General features: G+C 40.8%; 1 protein-coding gene across 1 annotated transcript; it reads left to right on the top strand.

The window, feature by feature from the left end:
- Nucleotides 1-3154: 3154 nt before the first annotated feature.
- On the top strand, nt 3155-8159 carry LOC307032844 (uncharacterized protein; the record flags this gene model as incomplete). The annotated part of the gene is made up of 3 exons (XM_079671124.1): nt 3155-3438; nt 6526-6628; nt 6936-8159. The coding sequence occupies exons 2-3, from the start codon at nt 6554-6556 to the stop codon at nt 8157-8159; spliced, it is 1299 nt and encodes a 432-aa protein (XP_079527250.1). The 5' UTR covers nt 3155-3438; nt 6526-6553.
- Nucleotides 8160-26281: the final 18122 nt, after the last annotated feature.

A 26281-nucleotide genomic window follows, 5' to 3' on the forward strand; every position in this document is an offset into this window, starting at 1 on the left:
CACATTTCAATTTCAGGAGAATATTGAAGATGTGATTGGTTGTTCCACTCTCCGTTTCTCACGAGAGCAGCGCGCTGCTGTTTACATTAGTGTGTACTGGACCGACTGAAACTGACGGCAAGGTTAATTATTGTGGAAGGATAGACCCCATCCTGTAACAAAAAGGCAGCGAAATGTGCTAAAATCACTGATTTATTCAGAACCCCCGTATGGTATAGAGAAAGTAAGTGAGTGAACATTAAAGGCAAGGCAATTTTATTTATATAGCACTTTTCAGCAAGTAGTGATTCAAAGTGCTTTACAGATTAAAAGCAAAAGACATGTAAGAACAAATACATTATTAAAAAGGCATTTAAAAACAGGCATAATATGCAAAGGTAATGAAATTAAATAAATAAATAAACACAGCAGGTACAGAATACAGCGGCAAATAGGTGCGTTTTTAGTTGGGATTTAAAAATAGGAAGTGTTTCGGCGGACGTGCATGATATAGGCAGTTTGTTCCAAATTGTTGTGGCATAATAACTAAAAGCTGCTTTTCCATGTTTAGTGGTTATTCTCGGAACAGAGAGCAGACCCGACCCAGAAGACCTGAGACTCCTGGATGCTTCATAGTGATGGAGTAGGTCGTCTATATACCTCGGTCCTAAGCCATTTAGTGATTTAAAAACTAGCAGTAGTATTTTAAAATCAATTATTTGGCAGAATGGAAGCCAGTGTAATGATCTCAGAACCGGAGTGATGTGATCCACTTTTCTAGTGTCAGTGCCACTATATGAGAAATGTTTCTTTCTATATTTTAGCCTGATGTGCACATCGACTTTCAACAAAACAGTTTCTCAGTCCAATGCTAAGTTAGTGGCAGGCTCTGTGTGACTGGAGACTATAAGGCTACACAAACCCCAAACATGTCCTTAATGTTACTCAAGGCAAATATATGTAATATAACCGTTAGACTGCAGCTAACTGTATACAAACCTCTCATACTGTGAGTGAATAACTTGAGATGGTTATGTTGTCTAAAGGGGAGACAATCGTTATGGTATTAGGCCATACAAATACAGGTTCAACTAAGTGATAAAATAAGTGTTGTATAATATATGTTCTTGAATAATTTTATTTCATACATAGTTGTTAATGTAATGATTACATGTTCTCCTTATTCAGTTCCACTATCAGACGATGCTGATGGTGATGACCCTGAGGGAGAGATGCAGAGCTCAGTGGACAGAACTGACAGGTAGAAAGGAAACTGTTTCAGCTATGACTGACACTGAACAAAACCAAAGGAAATGTAATGACAACAGTATAAGCAAGCTATATTCATGTTCTCTCAATAAGTTATTATAGTTATTGATCAGAGTTTAAGCCATCCCAATGCTGGTTCTTATTCAGTACCAGCAGATGCTGAGGAGGTTGACGAGACAAGTCAAGATTCAGGGTCCAACACAAGGGAAATTGCAACTGAGTAGGGCAGAAACGTTGTAGATATTGACGATACATCCAGCAAAACGCCCCCAAAACAAACTGGTATGGCCTGGCTGGGTGTATAATTCCCGGCCTGACCTATGGTCCCAGTCCGGCCCTGCTGACACATCACACACCCATACACTACACACACTTAAAGTGATATCACAATGTAGTTACTCTCTTTAAATAAATATACTGTAATCGGAAAAGAATCATGTGTGGTGTCCTTGTTTTGTCTGTCCTTGAGCCAGGGCTCCCTATTGTTGTATAGGTTATTCTTGTTTTTAAAATTAATTCAGTAATGGTGTGTGTGTGTGTGTGTAACACACACAAAATAAATCATTGGATAGTGTTTCTCAAATGAAGGGGGGAAATAATGAAATAAAGTAATGTATTAAGACTCAGTGCGAGTTATTACTTTCTTCCTTTACTTGGCATTCTTCAAAAATACACAGACATTGCAGCACATCGTTTCACGTCTTTGTGCACTTTCTCAGCAGTAGAGTAATGTGCTGGCGAACCTTTGTTTCCTCCTGACAGCCCACTTAAAGGTATACTCAATTAAATTCAATTAGCATGACCTCAGTTACATATAGTATTGCAAAAGCTCTGTATAGTTGCAACATCTATACAAAATATATATATTATACAATATAGCCTATATATATATATATACTCCCCCTTGTGGCCAAAGGGGGACACAACTCTTGTCTTCAGATGTATGCTTGAGTGCAGCAAAATGTAGCTCAGTGACTATTTTGTCAACTAAACATCATAAAACAATACATATTTTAGTAAACGGGACATTACAATCTCCGCACATTAACTCTATATTTGCCTCTACCATGGTGCCAAAATGAAACGAAATAAAATAAACAATATATAAGGGTTGCTTCTTCTCTGAACTTCTTGCATCCCTCCATATCAAATAAACCATAAACAAATACATAAAGTCGTGTTCGCTGCAGCGATCTATTTTACACATAAAACTATGAAAACGTAGTGATGTACAGTAGCGTTTTCTCCTGGAGACCAATGGAAGACAGGCTTCTCCTGCTTTTTCAGCCTTTGTTATCATTTTGATAATTACAATTATATATTGTGGTTGTTTTTGCGTTCAGGGCGTACAAGAGGTGTAACATTATTTTAATACCAAAACTATATTGAAATATCAGCCCACTCTCTTCAGTCTGCGTACAAATGACACGACTTTGCAAAGCCGTGCAATCGATACGCAGAAGTCAGATTTGGCGTGCGTATGATACTCCCACGTTACGTTTGTTCTGAACGTATGTCAAATACGTTTTTTTTCAACAATTTTCTCCCACATGACGTTTGTTATGAACGTATCTTAAATGCATTTATTTTCTACATATCTTTGCCATTTATTTAACCCCAACCATAACCCAATAAGCTGCTGTGTCGTTTATTGCACCGCAAACATTAAAACTGTCATTGGAACGGTGATCAAGCCTGAAGCCACAGAGCTCTTTGTTTTAATGTTCGAGAGCGTTGCTCGCAAAAAATCGACTGGGTTATTTGGTGATAACTTTTATGGAAGCCCATTTCCGCCACTTGAAAAAAATAAAATCCCCATGAGAAGTCATAATTATGAGATAAAAAAGTCGAAATTATGAGATAAAAAGTCGAAATAATGAGATAAAAAGTCATAATTATGAGATAAAAAGTCGAAATTATGAGATAAAAAGTCGAAATAATGAGATAAAAAGTCGAAATAATGAGATAAAAAGTCATAATTATGAGATAAAAAGTCGAAATAATGAGATAAAAAGTCGAAATTATGAGATAAAAAAGTCGAAATTATGAGATAAAAAGTCGAAATAATGAGATAAAAAGTCATAATTATGAGATAAGAAGTGCGCATGCGCTGCAGTGGCGCTGTCTTCAAAGGTCCCTTCATCACCTTGCTGCTCTCCACCATGCAAACGGCATCTAGTCCTAAATAAGGTAACTATTACAGGTGACTTTTGTAAATGTTAGATGTTACATATAGCCAGGGCCGGCCCTAGACATTTTGGTGCCCTAGGCGAGATTATGATTTGGTGCCCCCCCCGCCTCCAAGCAATACACAATAGAATATATAAAGAATAAATGAAAAATCTCTACAAAAGACCAATACACTACAAAAACTGAAACTTATTGACATAGGTAATATACATAAAGAAGGTTTCAAATGTATTCATTATTGTATAAACATGTTTTAATTGGGGGGTGGATGTCACATCCTCTAGGGGGGTCCGGGGGTATGCCCCCTTCGGAAAGATTTGTTTTAACATTTTAAAGTAAAATGCTTCAATCTGGTGCACTTTGAGCAGAATTACTAGAGACTAGATCTAGGGGTATATAGCCTATATTGCAGCTAAACTACAACAATGCAGTTCATAGCTTTGACTTTACCTGAACTATAACATATATGCCTATAGTTTTGTGGTAACGTTCACGCCACTAATGACAATAGTGTAGGCATACTGCTGCTGTGAGTTGCTAGCCTAACTCTAACCCGTAAATGCTATCTCAGCTACGGTACACCACTAATTATAGTAGCCTACATGTAACGCAGTGGTTAAAAAGTAATGCGTTAATTGAACATTGCATTGTCGTTCTTTATCGCTTTTCAGTTTGCTATTCTGGGGGAAATACTAATGCCATAGCGATCATTCGGTACATGGCCAAACCGAAGTAGTACAGTCAGATAGCATGGATAGCATTCATTATGCATGTGTTGAACTTTCCTCTCGGCTCCCAGACCGTAGTCGAGGAAACAGGGGATTACTCTGTGGTCTCCCAGGGCCGAAGCAACAAGCTTCAGGTTCAATAATATCGAAATGACTGGAGAGAGGCGAGCTGTTCTTTGGAGGCCGTTGCATTTATTTAGTTCTTCTTGTTACACAAAATACTTCACAGACCTATATTTTCCGCTGCTTCGTTTTACTTCCAGAAACATAAAAACGCTCGCTCACTCTCGCACATTCTTGTCAACCGTCCCGATTTTCGCGGGAGACTCCGGATTTCATTGCCCTCTCCCGCTCTCCCGGTTTCCTCCCGGGGTCATATTTCTCCCGCATTTCTCCCGATTTCTGACAAAATCAGATTTACTCAGGACTATTTCCACTCGGACTTTAATACAGCTACACCATTGTTTGGTTTCCATGGTAACACGTCTCTTTAGTAGCGCGCGCAACTCAAAGTCTGAGAGGGTGCGGCAGATTGTCACAGAAAACAGAACAAGAATCGACAACTACTCTACTCTCTGCTCACTCCTTTACTGTAAAATACAGGTCCAGCCCACACATATGCTCCATCCAGGATGGTGCTACAGGCTGCAAGGCAGTGCACTTACAACTACAATAAGCATGTTAATGTTAATCTAACAGCTCCGGCGATCCACTAGCACCCCCACACCCCCCCCCCCCCCCCCCCCCCACACACACACACACAAACAACACACACACACACACACACACACACACACACACACACACACACACACACACACACACACACACACACACACACACACACACACACACACACACACACACACACACACACACACACACACACACACACACGCCACACCTCTCTCTCTCTCTCTCTCTTATATAGCGATCTCACTCTGCATGACCCTAATATCATAACACATGGATATCTCGGCTACTTGGCAAATCTAGAACTTAGTCAGGCTCTTGATAATGCGGGCAGGAGTGTGTTAGCAATATACGAGTTAGAGTAAGAGGAGAGAGTGAGGAAGTGTGGAAGAGGGAGTAAGCAAGAGAGGAGATGAGGAATAGGAAGAGAGGAGGAGAAGGAGGCAGAGGAGTAGGAGAGGAGGGACCAATTAGAACAAATGTTGCATTTTTCCTTATATTAAATATAGTCTTAATCACAACTAAAGTATAGCTTATAGGTAACTTATTTTCATGAAAGAGGGAAAAGCCTAATGGGAATGTTATAACAAGTCTGAAAATAGTCAACTATTGGTTTACATGCAACACAACATTTGCTGTTGAGATGTATCAACGTACAATGAAAGTTGTTGCCATGCAAGTGATAGCTAATTGTTTCATAAAATATTAATACAAGCCGGGTCAACCCTTTTTTACAAATCAGTTTTTGCTACACAGCTATGAAAAAAAGCAGAGCATTAAGTAAATAAACACGCTCATGGCATATGTAACAACTTTCCCTTCTTAATAAAAATTGCATTTTAAAAACATGAATTGAAGTTCCATTGGCTTCTTTAATTTGTTGAACATCCAGCCAAACAGGTTATCGTCAACTAGTCACTGCAGGTGCTTTTTCATTCAGCGATGTCATAAGCTGCCTCACAATAAAATCAAAAGAAGTGAATATTTCCCCTTAACCACTTTAAAGATTGGATTTGTCATATCAGAGGCCAACTTACGAAAATCTGATAACCAAGAGTCCTATTTTAACTATTACAAGATCAATAAAATCTAATACAATTAAATAATGCTCCCCTTCCTCCTTAGTTGGAGAATTTGGAGTAAAGTTTATAGTCTTATTTAAACATGACATTTAAAGGTAAGGTAGATAAGTTTGAGAAACCGGCTCGAGATACGCTTTTTGTTATATTCCATGGAATGCTCTTAACATCCCGATAGCAATGAATACATTAAATGCTTTGACAATAAATACATACAAAAAATATCATCTGTGGAAGCCGTAGTACTGTAAAAAGCACGACCAATCATCTGAGCCGGCCCGGCTAAAGTAACTGGATGGCCTACCTGCCTGTCAGCCTTCCATCTGTGCACAAACTTATCTCGTGCCCTCATTGGTCATGTGCGCGTTCGTGTGTTGGTGGAGGTGCTCTGTAAGGAAGTGGCAGATTTTCTCCGGTTGTGTATTTTCAAATTCTAGTGATCTCTAGCTGGTTTCTCCAACTTACACAACCTACCTGTGAAGATGCTTGAATACCAAAACGACAAACAAAAACGATTTTGTAAAAATCAACTTTAAAAATCAAATGTATTTAAGGTTACATTTAAGCTTTCATTTCATTCAACACAGGTGGAGAGGTTTTTTCAACTGTCACAAGATGGACGAGCTATCTGACTATTTAAGGTCACGACATGTGCCTGAGGAAGACATACAGCGAATGGAACAGGAGAAGGTAGTTTATACTGTATATATTTTGTTTTTATATTTCTGAACATTTCTTGTTATTGTAGTAAAGTGTCTTTATTACATGTACAGCACTTTGGATCAACCAAAAATCGTTTTTAAATTTGCTCTATAAATAAAACTTGATTTGATTTGATTTGATATAGGAAATATGTGACAATTCACAAATAAACATAAAAAAACCCAAAGTTTGGAAGAGCTTTGAAAATAATACCTGGTGCTGTGTATGCAGGTTTTTCATGGTTGTAATTTAATTCACTTGACCTAAGAATTCTTGATATATTTCTTCATTTTAGATGGATTCCAGTGTCATAACTCTCATGACAGATGACCAGCTGAGAGAGTATCTGCCATCCTATGGTGATCGACTGGCTGTTTTTGGATACTGTAGACGGAAGGAAAAAGAACCCACGAGTCGCAAGTCAAAGCTCTTTGATCGACTTAGAGGAAAGCTCTCAAGAAACAAAGGTGATCATGTGTCTGAGACAGACCATCAAACCGCTCCAAAGAATGCTCAGAAGAATGCTCAGAAGAATGCTAAGAAGAATCAAAGAAAGATTGAAATTGGATGGGTGCATTTCAGAGAAGGGGAATTTGTGCAGGTACGCACCAAAAAGGGTGGAGGGACCAGAAAAGAGAGTGTCATGAAGGACAGTACAAAACAGAACCTAATTGAAAAGGCTGTGCAGTTGTTTTTTCCAGATGGAAAAAATGCAGAGGGGAGCCTTACTGATTTTGACATTGATTTAACGGACTTTCAGCGGCATTCATTAGAGGATAGTATCACAGTCAAGGAACTGTATGAAAAGACAAAATTACCTCTCTTACGTTTCTATTTAACAACCAAGAAGAGAGACATTGCCAGTGACATAAATCTGGTGGAAAACAATAGTGATGCAACTGCTCAAGAAGGTGAAAACACACATGCCAGACCTGATATCTATCACCTCTCTACAGACACATCTGCAACAGATCCGGTGGAGATAAGTACTTCAGATGTCATTTTTGTTGGAAGCAGCACAGTTTTTGCAAATGAAAACATTGATAGTGTTTCCCTTCTTTACACCACAGTCAACCCAACTGATGCATCCAGTTTGCAAGAACATGAAACACTGTTTCATGTCGGTGCTTTAGATGATAGTGGCATTGTAACTTTCCGCACAGACAGCATCTCTCTGATGGAGTACTCCAGTCTTGATGATACATTGCCTCTCTATACGGAACTGTCTATTGAATCATCCATGCCTCCTTCAATGGATATGTTTCAGGAACAAGCCAATCAGAGAGAAAGAGTGAAGAAAATTATTGTTCTTCATCGTGGACAGATTCTCAGAGAACTTATTGTAGTGTTTTCTGAGGAAAATATCATGGAGAATGACTTTCACTTCCAAGTTATTCTTCCCAATGGAAAGCTTGAAAAAGCTGTGGATGATGGAGGTGTTATGAGGGATATACTGTCCGAATTTTGGAATGACTTTTATGAGCAGTGCACTATGGGAAATGGCTTCAAAGTGCCATAACACACTTGCACCTCTTAGATCAGAGCTGAAAGGGATTGCAGCAGTCTATGAAGAGCTACAACCAACATCAAGAAAGATCATGAGATCAATGACTTACCCCAGTACACAGAATGCCCAGGAGAAACAAATGGTCAAGTATGTTAGTGCATATCTTAGAGAGTCAGACACCCAGCACCTCTCCCTTTTCCTCAGATTTTGCACAGGATCAGATTTGTTCACAGGAAAAAGCATCACTGTCAGCTTCACACAACTTCAGGGATTTCAAAGAAGACCTGTTGCTCATACATGTGGCTGTTACTTGGAGTTGCCAGTCAGTTACGACCACTACCCAGATTTCCGACATGAAATGAACAAAGTCTTAGATAGCAACGTGTGGGTAATGGATATTGTCTAAGATACAAAGATTTCAGCTTACAGCAACTAGACTGCAATCAGAGGTTCACGTTTAGAATTTGTAGGTTTTCCAGATTATTGTGAAGGAAGTAATGCAGCTTGTTTAACCTTACTGAGTGCCACCGCATCAACATCTTGTCAATATTTCTTTACTGCTTTTAGCAACTTTTGTTGAACATTGTTTTCAGTTTAAGAACATGTTTACGTTTCAATGCAGATAACTTTCTGTGAATACCTCAGTTAAGGAAGTAGTTTAAGATTGATGGTTTATATTGCTAGACTTCACTAATAACCTGAGTCTAAATCAGTTATTTCAGACAACAATGTATATCTTCCTTTGTTAAGCACTATTCTATTCAGGTGCTGTTCTTGTTATTTACCAAAAGACAGTTTGGCATTTAAACCACTCATAAACGTATCGATGGATTACAATTAAAGGCTGCTGATGCTGTAGCAAGTTAGATTAAAATGCAGTCAAAAATGAAAACAGCAATTTTGGTTTCAGAGGTTTATTGAAGTCTGCCAGCTGATTGGTTGGATTCAGATAAATGGAAGGGGAGAAAGGAGCGAGGAGAGAGGAGTGTTTGAGGAAGTCACTCGCTCTGTCTCACTCTCTCTGCTGCTTGCTCCTCCCTGGCTTAGCACACCATTGTGAAAGCAGTGGGAGGATGGAGGGATGCAGAAGGAGAGAGGATGAAAAGGGAAACAGCTGCTGCCATCAAAGAGCTGCTTGGAAACAATTATATCCAGTCAAAATGAAAACAGCAATTTTGTATGCTACCTGTTTAAATAATTGAATAAATAATTATATTAATACATGTGTGTATTTTGCATTTGTATCCTGTTTTTACACATAGTCAATCAAAGGGCAACACATGACTTTGTTTGTGTGTACATACAAATATATGTACTGAGAACATTTGGTACATCTTTGACGTGTCTCAAACAGCTACAATTATATTTTCATTCATCACAGGTTCAAGTATATTATAATTCTGACAATTGCAATCAATATATATATTTCAATTTGTCCAGGGATGAAACAGGAAACACATTTCTGAAATATAAATTGTGACACTGCCCCAGGAAAGTTAATGATCCAGTTCATTGTTCATCAGTTGTCTGAGTGTGATATACAGGTTAACAGTTTCAAATACATCCTTTGTTAATTTCAGATTATACTCTGACATTAGATCCACACAGATATGGAACACATCTTCATCACATGGGAAGTCCTTGAACACACACTCATCAAGGCAGACTTGAACTTTCTCCAGGTCCACGTGGTGCAAACAATCTCTGCCTCCATACAGGTGAGGGACTGCATGCAACATGGAGGGACGTCCATGGGGTGATCGTGAGTTATGGACTTGACGGACTCTGTGATTGTTCCAAGTCAATACAACCTCATTAAGTTCTTCCTAGGAGACAAATCATATTCAGTCAAATAGAAAGTAGAAAAATACTGGGCAGTGGTGATTACTGCCTTAGTGAAGTATAGTCTTGACCCATGTTTTGTTATATTTGTGAGATTTGTCTTCTAGTTTTACCATGGTAGGTTGGCACAATCATATTAATACCTGTAAAATGTAAATTGCAGCAGTGCAACTAATGTTATATCTTAACAGCTATACAAATGTGGTGGATAAACCCGAAAATAAAAATTCTTAGATACCTACTTATTTGACACAGCTACTCTGAATACCCACATATTTTTGTTAGCCAGAAACAATAACTTATTATTCACTCTATCCACGGAAAACAGGCAATTTCTATTTTACACATGTTCATTTGTGGCTCTTTAAAAATATTCACCACATTCAACATTTATTTATTTCATAATGTGACAAGTACCTGTATTATTTGTAGAAAGCAGAACTGGATCAAGGACTTGTCCAAGAAGTTGTCTGAGAAGTAGCCATCTACACTCAGTTTGTCAAAAAGGTCCATCCAAAACTGGACACACTCACTTCGCAAGGTCAGCCACCATCGTTCAATACGCTGGTTTCCAGTGCTTGGACCAAAGGTTACATTGTCTGTTTCAGCTTGGTTCTCAGAAAAATGCAAAAACTGCTGCATTTCAGCCATATGGCCATTTTCTGTTCCTAAATCAAGTCTGAGTCTGGCAGGGCACCCACCAGCATTGATAACAGCATCAATAAAGTAGCCAGCGATGATCTTCGGGTCTTTGTTTGTTTTGTAAGCTTCAAGCCATATCATCTTTCTTGAAAACCCGTCAATGCATCCACTGATTGCAATTCCAAATGGCTTAAGCTTGTCGTAACCATCAATGTGCCATACATAGTTTGGACCACAGCTGTGGTAGATGCGCCTTCGCAGTCTGTTTCTTGACCTCAGATCAACACCTTCACCATCCAATAACTGTAGCAGTATTCGCACTGTTTCTCTGTCAGTCACAATTCCATGTAACCAACATTTTTGGTGCATCCATCTGTAACCATGACACTGACCAGATGTTTCCAGTTGCTGTTCAATGAAGATTGCCACCTCAGCCACATCGGTTTTATTCTTTCGACGCCAGAGCTGCTTCTTGCTTAAAATCCTTTCAAGGGTGCGTTTGCTTAGTACAACTCCATGTGAATCAGCAAGCAAATTAAGTATTTCATCTGTTGTAAATCCACGTTTAAAGTAGTCCTCAATGTACTCACAATCCATTTCCGTGTCAAGATAAATAGGAGAACTCGAGCCAAAGAGCTGCTTTATCTCATAATGGCTTTTTATCTCATAATTATGACTTTTTATCTCATTATTTCGACTTTTTATCTCATAATTTCGACTTTTTATCTCATAATGACTTTTTATCTCATTATTTCGACTTTTTATCTCAATTTTTATCTCATAATTATGACTTTTTATCTCATTATTTCGACTTTTTATCTCATTATTTCGATTTTTTATCTCATTATTTCGACTTTTTATCTCATAATTTCGACTTTTTTATCTCATAATTTCGACTTTTTATCTCATAATTATGATTTTTTATCTCATTATTTCGACTTTTTATCTCATAATTATGATTTTTTATCTCATTATTTCGACTTTTTATCTCATAATTTCGACTTTTTTATCTCATAATTATGACTTTTCATGGGGATTTTATTTTTTTCAAGTGGCGGAAATGGGCTTCCATAATAACTACATAGCCGTGGGAACATGTTTCAAATGGGGGGTGCTGTGGGGATGACACCAGGGCTGGTTCTGACCAATGTGCTGCCCTATAGGCAAGACTTTAGTTGGCAATGAAAAACCTCTACAAAAGACCAATACACTATGAAAAGAGAAACATATTGACATGGTGGACAGCTTATATATAAAAAGGCTTCACATTTATTTAGTATTATAACATGTTTTAATTGGGGGGTGGACTTCACATCCTCTAGGGGGGTCCGGGGGTGTCCCCCCGGGAAGATTTTTTAAACATTTTAAAGTAAAATGCTTAAATCTGGTGCACTTTGAGCGCCCAATTTCTAGAGACTGATCTAGGGGGTACAACTCTAAACACCCATATTAAAAAGATCGGTTTGCCTTTTTATTAATAAAATAAGTATGTGAACATTTCCAATAACCTACCATAGCCAATAACAAATAAATGTAACTTATTTTATTTGTGTTGTTCATTCATATCTTATTTTACCAGTTAACACTTATTTATTTATGCATATTTTTAAATCTCTCCAGTTTTAAACAATATTTTTGGTTTACTGTTCTCTAGTATACATTGGAATGATTTCAAGCGTGTTTTTATTTATCCTAATAATTATAAAGGTGTAACTTGGAAATATTTGTTTACATAAATTGTGATCAAAACGTTTGAGACTCACTGAGATAACTTAGACTGAAGTTAACTATCTAAACCCTCAGAGTCCTTTACCTCACTGAGCCTCTCAGTCTGACAGGACAGAACTCTCCCTCCACATTATTGTAGAAACAGCTTCTTATATCCGTTAGCGCAACAGAAGCTAAAAACAATCCCCGCCGGTACCGGTGCACCCCCTCTCTCTATCTCTCTCACTTTGGCTGTGAGCTGCGGGAGCCTGATAAGCCAACATCCCCCACTTTCATCACTACAGCGCCCATCGCACGGGGCAAATGGAAAATGTAACCGCGGTGAAAAGGGTGTTATCTTTACTTAATTATTTATGTTGTTACATCAAGGCGGAAAATTCGTTTTTTTTGTATTATATTTGTATTATATCTTGTGGAAGTGCAGATCCCCTGTCTTCCACCAGGGGGTGCTGCAGCACCCTCAGCACCCCTACTTCCCACGGCCCTGGATAACTACCAAAGTAAAGTAACTTTATGTTTATTGTTTTCTGCATAGTCTCTTGTCCACACTCTAGGGCTGAACGATCTATCGTTTTAGACCGAAAATCGCGATCTCAGACAACACGATTTTGGGATCGTCAAAGCTGCGGTTTTTCTTGGTGCATAATAATAATAATTTCGTCAATAATTTCACATGAATGCCCAAGGCTCTGTGCCAGCTACCAATCAGAAAGCTGCAGCCTGCGCGTGACCAGATGACGTGTTCTCCACCCCAATCAGTGTGTAGCTCGTCATTAAATTTCAAGCATGGCAGAAGCGGGAGCAGAAGCGGAGCCGACTAAATTAATACCAAAAAGAAACAGCACGTCAGTCATTTGGCAGTATTTTGGATTTGAGGATGATGATGAACACCAGAAACAGGTGATGTGCCAAACATGTCGTGTAAAAGTGGCTACATCGGCTGGCAATACCACCAATTTACATCGCCACTTGAGAGTTCACCACCTGAACTTGTATGAGCAGTGCATGGCGAAAAAGAACCGTGAAACATCAAGCAGCAGCCATACTTCGGCAAGTCAGCCAACAATAACATCATCGTTCGCCAGTGTGACGCCTTATGAAAAAACTAGCCGAAGACACAAGGAGATTACCGCTGCCGTAACGACTTACATATCGAAGGACATGGTGTCTGTAAACACAGTGACCAAAGACGCATTTAAAAGTTTGCTACGCACAATGGATAAGAGGTATGTTCTGCCCTCCCGCACATACTTCAATCAAGTTGCCATCCCACAGCTCTACACAGAATGTAAGGCCAAAGTTCTAAATGATCTGGAAAACACTGAGTTTTATGCGTCAACTACTGATCTGTGGTCAAGCAGAACGACCGAGCCCTACATGAGTTTGACCGTGCATTTCGTCAACGCCAACTTCGAGTTGTGTAGCCGCTGCCTGCAGACAGCATACTTCCCCACTGACCATACAGGGGAGAATATTGCCATGGGGCTGAAGGAGTGCTTGGCCAACTGGGGTCTAAAAGAAGAGGCCCAGACGTGCATAACAACAGACAACGCTACAAATATGATCAAAGCAATGGAACTTAACCAATGGACCAGACTGCAGTGCTTCGGACACAGGCTGCATCTTGCAATTGGTAAGTACAAGAATGTGTGTTCGTGCGAGTGTGTATGTTTACAAAGTTACTACAAGTGTGAGAGTTCGTATTATCCTCGCAGAGGCCCTAGTCTCTGCTATATTACTCTGCCCTCAAACACAGTTGGGAAGGGGGAGGGACGAAGCGCCGAGAGGTTTGTTGTCAAGCTGTAGTTAGCTGACCAACTGTTAGCGCAATGCTACTTTAACATACTGTTTATCCTAGTGAGAAAAATGAACCCTTTCATGGGTAAACTTTAAAACCTCCCAATACTGCTTGCTTCTGTTTAATTGCGGATTGCCGAGAGATGCAAAGGCGGTCTCCCCTATTTTTGAAGCCCTTACTAATGGGTCAATGACGTTTTTGTAGTAGCAGATGTCAGGGTGGTGCAACCACAGCTGATGCCACTATATTACGAATTAAATGATTTTTTGTTTTTTAGTGGAATATCTAAAAAGCATATTCCTTGCTTGTACATTAATTACCAATTACAAATTAATTTATGGGCAATAACTTACTGTGGTAGTACCACCTGACGTCTGCTGCTAAAAAAACGTCATTGAACTTAATACAAGATGACAACAGATGTAATCAATATGTTATGAATTCTGTGTTATGAGCTATCCTTATGGCTTTTCAGACTGTAATACATGTAATGTTTTCCACCAGAAAATGCTGTCAAAGATGATCAAAGAATCAAACGGGCCACAGGACTTTGCAAGCAGCTGGTTGCGGTCTTCACTCACAGCTGGAAGAAGAAGAGGGCATTCAAACAGGCACAGCAAGACTTAAACCTACCTCAACAGTCACTGGTCACTGAATGTCCGACACGATGGGGCTCCCGGCAGAAAATGATTGGGAGGGTGTTGGAGCAGAGCAAGGCACTGTGCCAGGTTCTGTCTGAAGACAGGAAGACGCGGCACCTGATCCCCACTTGGCAAGACATAGATGTACTTGAATCTGTAAACAATGCCCTCGGTCCTCTTCAGGAGTTCACAGACGCCCTCTCAGGTGAGGACTACGTAAGCGTGTCATACCTGAAGCCAGTGCTCCATCTCCTCAGAACAGCAACGCTTGCTGAAACTGACCAGGACACGAATCTCACCAAGGAGATCAAATCAAGAGCTCTCCACTACATTGAAGAGAAATACAGCGACCCAGTGACACAGGAGCTCTTGGACATCACATCCTTCCTTGATCCAAGATTCAAGACAAGCTACATAAGCGAAGAGAATGTCCCATACATCAAAAACAGAGTGAAGATGGAAATGGAACAGGTGGCACAAAAGGTAAGCTGTAATTTTTCTTTGTTGTTTCAAAATAAAACAAAAAGTTGTATTTTTAGTTTTTTTTAACTATACTCTACTGACATTTTAAACTTTTAGACAAAATGCCTCGTTGGTCTTAATCACAACTGATAGCAAAACATTGATGCCTCTTATTACTGTGTGTTGTAGGAGCAGAGGGCTTGTGTCACAACCCATACCATGCCCCTGAGTGCAGAAGAAGAACCACCATCCACCTCTACAAAACGAAAGCGGTCACTGGGCAGCTTTTTTAAGACCAAGGTGGTCCCTGCTTCCTCTACTGTGCAGTTGGAGGATACCATTAAAGCAGAACTGGACAACTACCTCATAACTCCTACCATTGATGGAGAGCAAGATCCACTGGCCTGGTGGAGAGTGCACAATGTCAACTTCCCATGGCTTAGCAAGTTGGCTCGTAAGTACCTTTGCATACCAGCAACGAGTGCACCATCAGAGAGACTGTTCAGTGCCAGTGGCAATATTGTCACATGTCAGCGTGCATGTCTGAAGCCAGCAAAGGTTGACATGTTGGTTTTCTTGGCCAAAAATCTCTGAAGGGATGAAGGGGAAGATCTATTGATTTTTGTTGTTGTTCTTCTGCACTTTGCCCTGAAATCTCTTATCGGCACCTTACGGCCCGTCTACACTACAGGCATGAAAAAATCTTGGAGCTGGGCGTGTCTGAAGCTTGGCGATTTTTTGCGAGCAACCAATCACATGAACCTCCCGCCCCTGACATACAAAGCAATAGCAATGTTAAAACGAAGTAAACTGGATATAAACTCTCCAAACAGGCGAAAAAACTATCAGTTTCACCCACTGTCTCTGCCACCTCCCTCCATGCCTGGTTCCTCCGGTTTGTATCCCGGTAAATAGTTCCGGTCGTAAAGAACCGGGTGATTTGCTACCGTAATATCTCGTTTGGAATATGAGGAAATTAACTGCGGTCTGGCTCTCCCAGCTTGCACGCGGTTTGATTGGCTGCGCTTGCACTGGCGGGATTTGCATAAACGGGATTTCATTGGCTGATGCCAAGCATCGAGCCTCAAAAGTTGAACATTGTTCAACTTTTGATGCCGATAGATTCTCGTGATGCTTGCAAAGCCATGCCATGCTCCCCACAATGCAGTTCGGCGAAGATTAAAAATCTTCTACGTCACCCCATTCAAGTGAATGGGCGAAGCGTTGAAAGCATTTTTTGATGCCTGTAGTGTAGACGTACCGTTACCCTGACATGTCTTTGTTCCATTAAAAAAGATGTTCACTCTTTTTTACTTATCTTTTGTATACAGACTAGATGTAAAATAATTTAACCAGTTTGACATCTTTTCTTGATGAGGAAAATGTAGGGTAATTTAAACTTTTTAAATTATTATGATTATTATTATTATTTATTTTTACTACCTTTACATTTCACTTCCTCTTGCCACTTTATTTGAAGAAGAAGCACAGGTTTCTGAATACACGGGTTGAATATCTGTAACTGCTGCTGATGTTGATGTTCATAAGCTAGCTCCTTTGAGCCATTTTGCACTACTTTTAAGGTAAGACTTCTTTTTTTGCTCCACTTTGTTGTTATAATTTATAATTTGTATGTAGCCTACGTTATTTTACAAAAGTGCAATTATTTTGATGCTGCTGAGCCATTGATCTTTTTAATGCTTGATATTTTGTTAATAAACAGTCTTGCATTTGAAATCTGTTGCCAGCCGTTTTCATTCTTGCATTATCTTAATGAAATTCATTGTTTTAATTAATTTACACTGAAACTTGATTTAAAGAAAATAAATCGTGGTTGAAGTCGAAACCGCAATCTCTGCCAGAAAAATCGCAATTTCAATTTTTTCTTAAAATCGTTCAGCCCTACCACACTCTAGTCCAGTTGGTGGCGATAATGCACCTACAAGTTGGTTTGCCAACCGCCAATAAACACCAAAGAAGAAGAAGAAGTAAAGTAACTTCAGACGCAGACGTCACGTAGCTTCTCAGACGAGATGGGTGGCGACGTGAGTTTCACGTTACTTCTCTCGCGGCATAGTACACGTTATGGTAGGCGACGATCAACAAGATTGTGTGCTCAGTGAGTTAGTTCTTTGTCACAAATCACACCTCATACCCCCGCTCCTGGTCTGCTCCGCGAGAGCCTCTGAGGAAGCAGAGCCGGTAATTAAGCCGGCTGCCACTAATCTGTTGATTAAGTAGACAGCAGGGCTCCCTTCTTCTTTTCTTTAATGGCGAATCGCTTCCACTTGGAGCATATATCGCCACCTACTGTTGAGTTATTAAATGTTCATACTAAATCCTTGTCCTCAGACCAGTGCTTTTGAGGAATTTGAAGATCAGCTTGTTTGCTTTATTTCTTGATTTACTTTCAAATATTGCCTTGAAATCCAGTTGTGAGTTGTTCCAGTGCAGTTTTCAGAATGAATCTTTGTCTGTTATAATCCGGGCAGCTAAAAAATACATGATGTATTGTCTCTGGTTGTTGGCAACCATCACAATTGCCATTTGGATGTTTTCAAATCAGATGCAGTGATGAGTTTAGTCCAGAGTGTCCCAATTTTATCCTGCTGTTAATGCTCTGCTCTCTTCTACTACTCCCCCAAGTACTTCCTGCTCCTACTTCCCTTTGTATCTGATATAAATGTCTTCCTTTGGTGTTACTGTCCCATAGTTTTTGCCATTGTTGCTTGATAACCACTTTTGTAAAAGATTTGACTTCTGCTCTACTGATGGGTACCATAATATCAATCTGGTTTGCTTTCAAACCACATTTTGCCAGTTGATCCACTACTTCATTCCCTCTAATACCCACATGCGCTGGAACCCACACAAATTGAACAACAATTCCCAGATGAACTAACCTAAACATGCTTTGTAAAATTTAATGTAAAATATCCTGACGACATTCTGAAGAGAAGTTGTTTATACTCTCCAGAGCTGCACTGGAGTCAGAGCAAATGACCGCTCGCATTGGCTGTATTTCCTCTACCCACTGAAGTGCTAGAGAGATAGCCATCATCTCTACTGTATATACTGCAATGTGATCACTTGTACGCTTTCCCACTAGTGCTGTGTACCTGGACTCACATTCAGGTTCAGGTCCGGACTCAAGTCCAGAGGTTCAGGTTCAGGTCCGGACTTATAAGTCCGGACTTGTGTCAAGTTGTGTGAGTAACTAAAGTGAACTTATTGTGAGCTAATTATCAATTGAAAATAAACTCATAATCAACTCAAATTCAAACTCGTCAGGTTTATTGTGCCCCCTTCCAACTTGTGTCTACACCATGTCTTTTCTAGAACTCTACATGTGTTACTAACTACACAACACAACTACATACATAGTGATGTACATACAAGACTCAATATGCAAGAGTACAAGTCTATGTGTTCTTGTTCAAGAACAACAGCATATTGACATTGTCTGGGTGAAGTGTTGCTCTTTCGGCAGACACTATATCACCATACATACAAAGGAGTTAGCTTAGCTACACTACCATATATGGCAACCAGTATCCCATGCTGTCAGTGTCCACTATGTCTAAGCCAGCTTCCCTTGACGTCACACAGATCTCGCGAGCAGTTGCGATATTTTGCGAGACTTCGTGAGTTCAGTAATGGCCGCCATATCAGAAGCCAAAACAATGTTTTTCGTTTTTTCTCAGCGCAAATTTCTCGATCTATGGAAGGTTTTAGATGGTTTAGAACAAAAAGGAGAATATACGTAAGTACCGGTTCCCAACGTTCCGGTTTTAACCGGACTTGAACCGAAGCTTTTTACAAGTCCAGTACCGGTTCGGCGTACCGGTACGCAGCACTATTTCCCACTTTGACTTTTAACTCAGGAACATAAAATGCACAACTAGTTAGACCATTTTCTGGATTTTTGGATCCATCAGTAAATATTTTTATAAAGTGCCCATATTGTTCATGTAGAACAGTGTTCACATAAGCCTGTACATTGAATTTGTTTTTCATTGAATATACCCGTTTCAATAATGATAAATCTACTATAGGTTGAGGTAGCAACCATGTTGGAACAGCTGATAACAACACCGTCGGACTAATATTCCATTCTTTAACTTTGAATTCCTTATATATTTCCGAAACACAAAAACAAAAACTTTCTTTTTTTATTTTGTTACTTTCCCAACTTGTTTGTAGCCTACAGTTTGTTTAGTAGGGTGAGTATCTTTATGACCCTGTAGATTTGCCCAGTAATTAACAATTAACTGCTTTCTCCTCAAAGAAATAGGTACTTCTCCGACCTCTACCTGAAGTGCCGACACTGGTGTAGATCTTACTGCCCCACAGCATATCCTTAGTGCTTGTGCCTGGACTCTATCTAATTTTTGAAGAGAAGAATATGCAGCTGACCCATACACTATTAGTCCGTATTCTATGGCTGATCTAATTAAGGCCGTGTATACGTTCCTCAAAGCAGCTTTATCAGCCCCCCACTAAGTGCCTGCCAAGCACCTCATAACATTTAAAACCCTTTTACATTTATCTACTACTTTATCAATGTGAGTACTCCATGTGACTCTCTCGTCCAACCATATTCCCAGAAATTTAAATGTCTTCACTTTCTTTAGATCTTGTCCATAAAGTTTTAATCTAACCTCCTCACCTATCCTTTTCCTCGTAAAAAATAAAGTTTCAGTTTTTTCCACCGACAATCTAAACCCCCATGTCAGAGACCAGCTTTCAATTTCCGTAATGGCTTCCTGAATCTTAGCTACAATATATTTTACATTTCTGCCCCTTTTCCAAATAGCTCCATCATCTGCAAAAAGTGACTTACCAATATCAGATCCTACTTGTGTATATATATCATTGATCATGATAGATAAAAGAGGACTGATGACACTCCCCTGCGGGGTTCCATTTTCAACTTCATGCCTTCGAGAATATGACTTGCCAACTCGGAATCTGATGGCACGGCCAAACAAAAAATCCATAATCCAATTATATACATTACCTCCCAGACCCATAATGTCCAGTTTTTATTAATAATCCTTCCTTCCACATCATATCGTAAGCTTTTTCCACATCAAAGAATACAGCTACAACACACTCCTTGTTCGCTTGGGCTTTCCTGACTTCAGACTCCAGGCAAAGCAGTGGATCTAAAGTACTCCGCCCTCTTCTAAACCCACTCTGATAAGGAGTCATTAGTTCATTTTTCTCAATGTAGTATGTCAGCCTTTCTGTTATCATTCTTTCCATAACTTTACACAAGTGTGATGTCAGAGCTATAGGTCTATAACTGCCTCGACTGGTTGGATCTTTCCCAGGTTTCCTAATAGGAATAATGACTGACTCTTTCCATATTATTGGCAGCTTCCCTTTCTCCCAGATCTTATTGTACATCTCCAGCAGCTTTCCTAATGCAAAATCACTTTATTTGGTCAACATTATATAACATACATTATCTTTCCCAGGAGCAGTCATTTTACACTTACTTAATGCTCTTCTCAACTCTTGAATAGAGAAAGGTATATTTAAAACACTCTGCGACGAATGTCTTTCTTCATATACATTAGGATGCTCATCTAACACTTCCTGCCTCCTGAACTTACCTTCTTCTGTCAAATTTTCCGAAGAATGAACTTTAACAACATTTTTAGCTAGAATTTCTGCCTTCTCCATAGCACCAGTGGCAACTTCCCCTCCAATCTCTAATACTGGCAGGTTACTCTGCTGTCTTATTCCCCTCATCTTCTTAATCATTCCCCATACTTTATCTAATGGTGTAGTTCTCCCAATACTTGAACAGAATCCTCTCCAACACTCCCTTTTTGCTCTTTTAACAATGTTCCTTACCTGAGCCTGTGCCTTTTTATATTCTAATAAATTATGTAATGAATGTGTCTTTCTTAGCTTTCCAAACAGCCTGATTTTGTTTCGGACGGCGTCATTACTTTCTTTGTTCCACCACGGTACCATCTTAACACATTTACTAAGTTTCCCAGTTTTATTCCCAATAGTTTGATTAGCGCTTTTAATTATATTTGAAGTAAATTGCTCATTTATTTCATCAATACTTTCTGCCATATCAATCTGATCCAATTAATTATCAAACAATTTAGCAAACATCTCCAAATTTGCTTTAGAAAAAGTCCATCTCAGGATACCGTCTAGCTCAACCACATGATTTATATCAAACTTGATTATAATCGGAAGATGATCACTCCCAATACTGTTATTTGCCAATATTTCCCAACTGCTACCAGAAGCTAATTTACTTGTTACAAGAGTTAGGTTGATCGCAGACTCTGTTCCATCTCTAAAATTGATCCTTGTACCTTGCCCATTATTTAAACAAACTAATTCCTTTGCCTCCATTAAATCCTCCACCACCTGTCCGTTGTAATCTGTTGATCTCCCTCCCCACATTGTATTATGTGCATTAAAATCACCACACCATATTATTTCATTTCCTTGGCAAAGACTGTCTAATTTCTCTATCTTTAGTTTATTACATGGATTATAAAAATTCAGGACATTAATTTTTCTTTTATTAATCCAAACTTCTACACCCACTATTTCTAAATCATGACTGTTCTTAAATGTTAGCTTACTATAAGACATGACTTCTCTGATAAAGATTGCACATCCCCCTCCCTGGCCATCATTTCTATCTTGTCTTATAGCAGTATATCCCCCAATTATGAAGTCCAAATGAGTCTTCAGCCATGTTTCTTGAATACAAATAACGTCTGGTTTTTCTTTTAACTGATATATATAGGTCTTGAATTCTTGTCCATTTGCAATAAGGCTTCTAGCATTCCATTGCAGAATGAGAAAAACCATTCATCTACTCACTAATCTGTGAATCATCATTATTGGTGGCTAGCATTTCATGTATCATTTCAACGGTTATATCTTTTATCCCCAAAAATTCACCTGCTGCTTCCACTATTGTTTTCAGTCTTGACCTCTTTTGTTTGTTGTAAAGCAACATTCACCACTTTTCCAATAAAGGCCACAAACTTGTACTTATTAACAATCAATGCATCCTCTCCTATCACACACTTATGTGAACACTTTGTGGAGCTTTCCTTTGCCTGTGGGAGTTTGGGAAAATCTTTTGAAGAGAATATACTTGCTGCTACTTGGGATTTCGTAGCTATGTTTAGTGAAACCTTTTCTGTTGCTTCAGCATATGAGACTTTATTTTGCACTTTGTATCTCTGCACCTCCTTGGCCTTTTTCTGTACTTCACAGCCCTGATACGCAGCACTATGTTCCCCACCACAGTTACAACATTTCACCTTAGCACCTGCAGTACAACTACCATATTCATGTTCCCCCGCACATGTTGGACACCTGGGCTTAGTTGCTTTGCACTTGTCTGCCACATGCCCAAACCTTTGGCACTTAAAGCACCGCAGAGGTTTAGGGATGAATTCTCTTACTGGAAAGCTCATGCAACCGATCATTATCTTCTGTTGTATTGTTTCTTTAAACTGTAGAAGAACAGACAAACTATCCACTATCTTACCTTGGTACCTAGTAGGAAGACGCTTTACTACAGTCACTTTCCCCCCTTTAATTTCCTTCTTGAGTTCTTCTATGCCTATTTCTATGGGAACTCCACTGATAACTCCAAGTATTTTCCGATTTGCTCCAGGAACATGGCATTTAATTCGAACTTCATTCAGGGTCTTCATTTTCAGTAACTTTTCCTGTTGTCTTGCATTAATCAACTCAAACCAACATCCGTCCTTTGCTCAGAAATCTTGCTTGTTTTATCGATCCAATTTCTTTGTGAATTGCTTTAGTCAGGGCCACTGGATGTAGCTTAGCTGCGGATTGCTCACCAATCTCCACAATCACTTTCCACTCTTCATTCTCAATCCTTTTCTTTACTTTCTTCAATTCATTCTGTGAATCAGATTCACTAAGACTGTCACTTGACATGTCTATCTTCTTTCTTGAAGTCTTTTTCCTTACTTCATTCCATCCTCCTTCAGATGCACTTTCCATATCCTCCTCTCCAGGACTCAAAGATGCCATTCCACCAGCTGCTCTCAATCTCGCACTCACTTCAACGTTCACTCCTATCTCCGTCTACTCAGTCTCAGCACGTGTGTCCGCTGCTCCAACCAACCCGGAGTCGGCAGGGCTCCCTGCAGAAGCCTGCTGGTTTTAACCTATCGGTTAATAACCTGCAGAGCTCGCGGCATTCCTCCGTCCGAGATACGCCTCCTACACACGTTCATAATAACCCATGAGCGCCGTTATAAAGCCTCACGTGGACGGCACTGCACACACCTCCATCCATCCCCTGAGCGTGTACGCGCCTCATGATGACAGTCGGAGTGAGACGCAGCGTGTGGAGGCCCCCTGCGCAGCCCTTTCGATCCAAGCCCACCTTGGGTTGCCTCACGCCCTGTGTAAACCAGCTGTCTATAACCTGTCGGTTAATAGCCAGCAGGGCTCGTTGCTAAAGCCTGGTTTTAACCTGTTGGTTAATAAACTACAGAGCTCGCGGCATTCCTCTGTCCGAGATACGCCTCGTACAAACGGCCTTAATAAACCCATGAGCGCCGTTAACGCCTCATGTGGGCAGCACTGCACACACCTCCATCCATCCCCCGAGCGTGTATGCGCCTCATGATGAGAGTCGGAGTGAGACGCAGCGTGTGGAGGCCCCTGCGCAGCCCGTTCGGTCCAAGCGCACATTGGGTTGCCTCCGGGCAGCGGCGGCAGGGGCTCTGGCGTGGCGTGGCTCGTCACCATGACGACCAAAAACACATCTCGAGCAAGTGCTCCCGCTCTCAGAGTTTTTCTCAGAGTGGCAGCGCGTGTGTCTGATGGACAGATGGATGAGCAGGCTGATCAGCAGAGGATACGTCCTGCAGTTCGCCTCTCCCCCCCACAGTTCAATGGGATACAGGAAACACTCCTGTTATCCCAGAAGCTATAGGTCTTGCGCTCCAATCCGAGCTGCTGGAAGTTCTGTTGAAAGAGGATATTTCCAGGGTTCCTCAAAGGGAGGAAAATCAGGGGTTTTCACTCCCGTTATTTTTCTAATCCCGAAAAAGACTGGGGGAATGAGACATCCTCGATCTGTCAGTATTCAACATGCTGACGATCAAACAGGCCCTGGAATGTGTTCAACAGACTGGTTCACTTCCACCTGAAGGATGCATACTTCCACGTACCCATCATCCCAAAACACAGGAAATTCCTGCGTTTTCTCATTTCAGGGAATATCAGACCAGACAATCATCTGCCGTTCGGATATTTCCTGGCTCCTCGCATTTTTGTGTAGAGAAGGCTGGAGCCACTACACAGAGGAGGGATGAGAGTGTGGTTTTCTCTGGACGACCTGCTGTTTGCTGGCTCGCCCCAGGGAGGAAGTCACTTTACAGACGGTACATCTCGTATCGCATCTGTCAAAGCCTGGGTTTCATAATAAATCGGAAGAGCTGTCCTCTTCCCTCTCAGACAATCGTTATTTGGGAGTGGAATTAAACTCAGCCAGCATGAGAGCCCGGCTCTCGCGGCAGCGAGTGGAGGAACTGACAGCTCTCCTCCGGCGTGTCACAACCCACACAGCCCTCTCCGTGACGCAGCTGCTCTGCGTTGGCGTCAGCTGGTCACGTGATGATACCCCTGGGTCTCTTCCAACAGGGGGACTCCAGAGGTGGTTCATTCGCTGCAGAAGCCTGCTGTTTTTAACCTATTGGTTTATAAACTGCAGAGCTCGCGGTATTCCTCTGTCCCAGATATGCCTCCTACACGGTCATAAATAAATGAGTCCCTCACAGTCTTTCAGTCCCGCCTCAAAACACATCTTTTCAACTCTGTCTACCCATAAGCCCCCCCCCCTCTCAATCAACTTCCTCTTGACTGCGTTTTTATTTATTTATTTTATTTTACTATACTTACTTGTTTGCCTGTCCTTGTTTGTCTACCCTCCCTCATATTGTAAAGCGTCTTTGAGTTGTGAAAAACGCTATATAAATAAAATGCATTATTATTATTATAATAACAACAACCCAGGAGCACCGTTATAACGCCTCGTGTGGACAGCATGCACACACCTATCATCCCCTGGGTGTGTACGCGCCTCATGATGAGAGACGGAGTGAAATGCAGCGTGTGGAAACTCCCTCGCAGCACTTTTGCCTCACGGGCAGCGGCGGTGATGGCGTGGCTCGTTACCATGACGACCATTACGGCACATCACAGAGAAGCCTCTCCCCCCAGCAGTTCCATGGGATACAAGAAACACTCCTGTCATCCCAGGAACAGTGTCTTGCGCGGTTTTTACTCCGCTATTTTTCTAAATCTCGGAAAAAAACGGGGGAGTCGCCCCGATGCTGTACAATCAATGTATTGATTCTCAAATACAACAAGCCACGGCTATGGAATCAGCCATACCTCGATCGCCAGGGTACGATCTGCGCAGCTTCTGAACGCAGCCAGGCGGCTGCTGTTCTGGGCGCGCACACACGTTGCTCTCATCAGAGCAATGTATATTCCCGGCGAATTAAACAGAGGGGCTCGCAGAGCGCAGCAGCCGTGTTATGCGAGTATGGAGACTCAGACCTGTGTCACGCGCACTGGCGCCTCAGTGGGATTTGGCTTTGGTGTTACGCGCACTAAGCAAAGCCCCATTTGAACCTTTAGACCAGGTTCCCCTTAAACTGTTGTCAGCCAAAGTAGTTTTACTTTTGGCTCTATCAGCGAAAAGGGTGAGTGATTTTTCTGCTCTCTCTGTGGCTCCATCATGCCTCAGGATCCAAGGAGATGGCAGTTCAGCTGTTTTACGCCCTAACCGGGCTTTTATGCCAAAGGTCATCACAAGCTCGTTAGAGTCATGAGTGATCATCTTGGATGGCTTCTTTCCCCCTCCTCACAGGTCGGAGGAAGAAGCCGCGTCTCATCTCCTCTGTCCTGTGCGCGCGCTGTCCTGCTAGTGGCGCGCACGGCTGCCTTGCGCCATTCTCAGCGCCTGTTTGTGC

The sequence above is a fragment of the Notothenia rossii genome (assembly GCF_949606895.1).
Source record: "Notothenia rossii genome assembly, chromosome: 3".
NCBI lineage: Eukaryota > Metazoa > Chordata > Actinopteri > Perciformes > Nototheniidae > Notothenia > Notothenia rossii.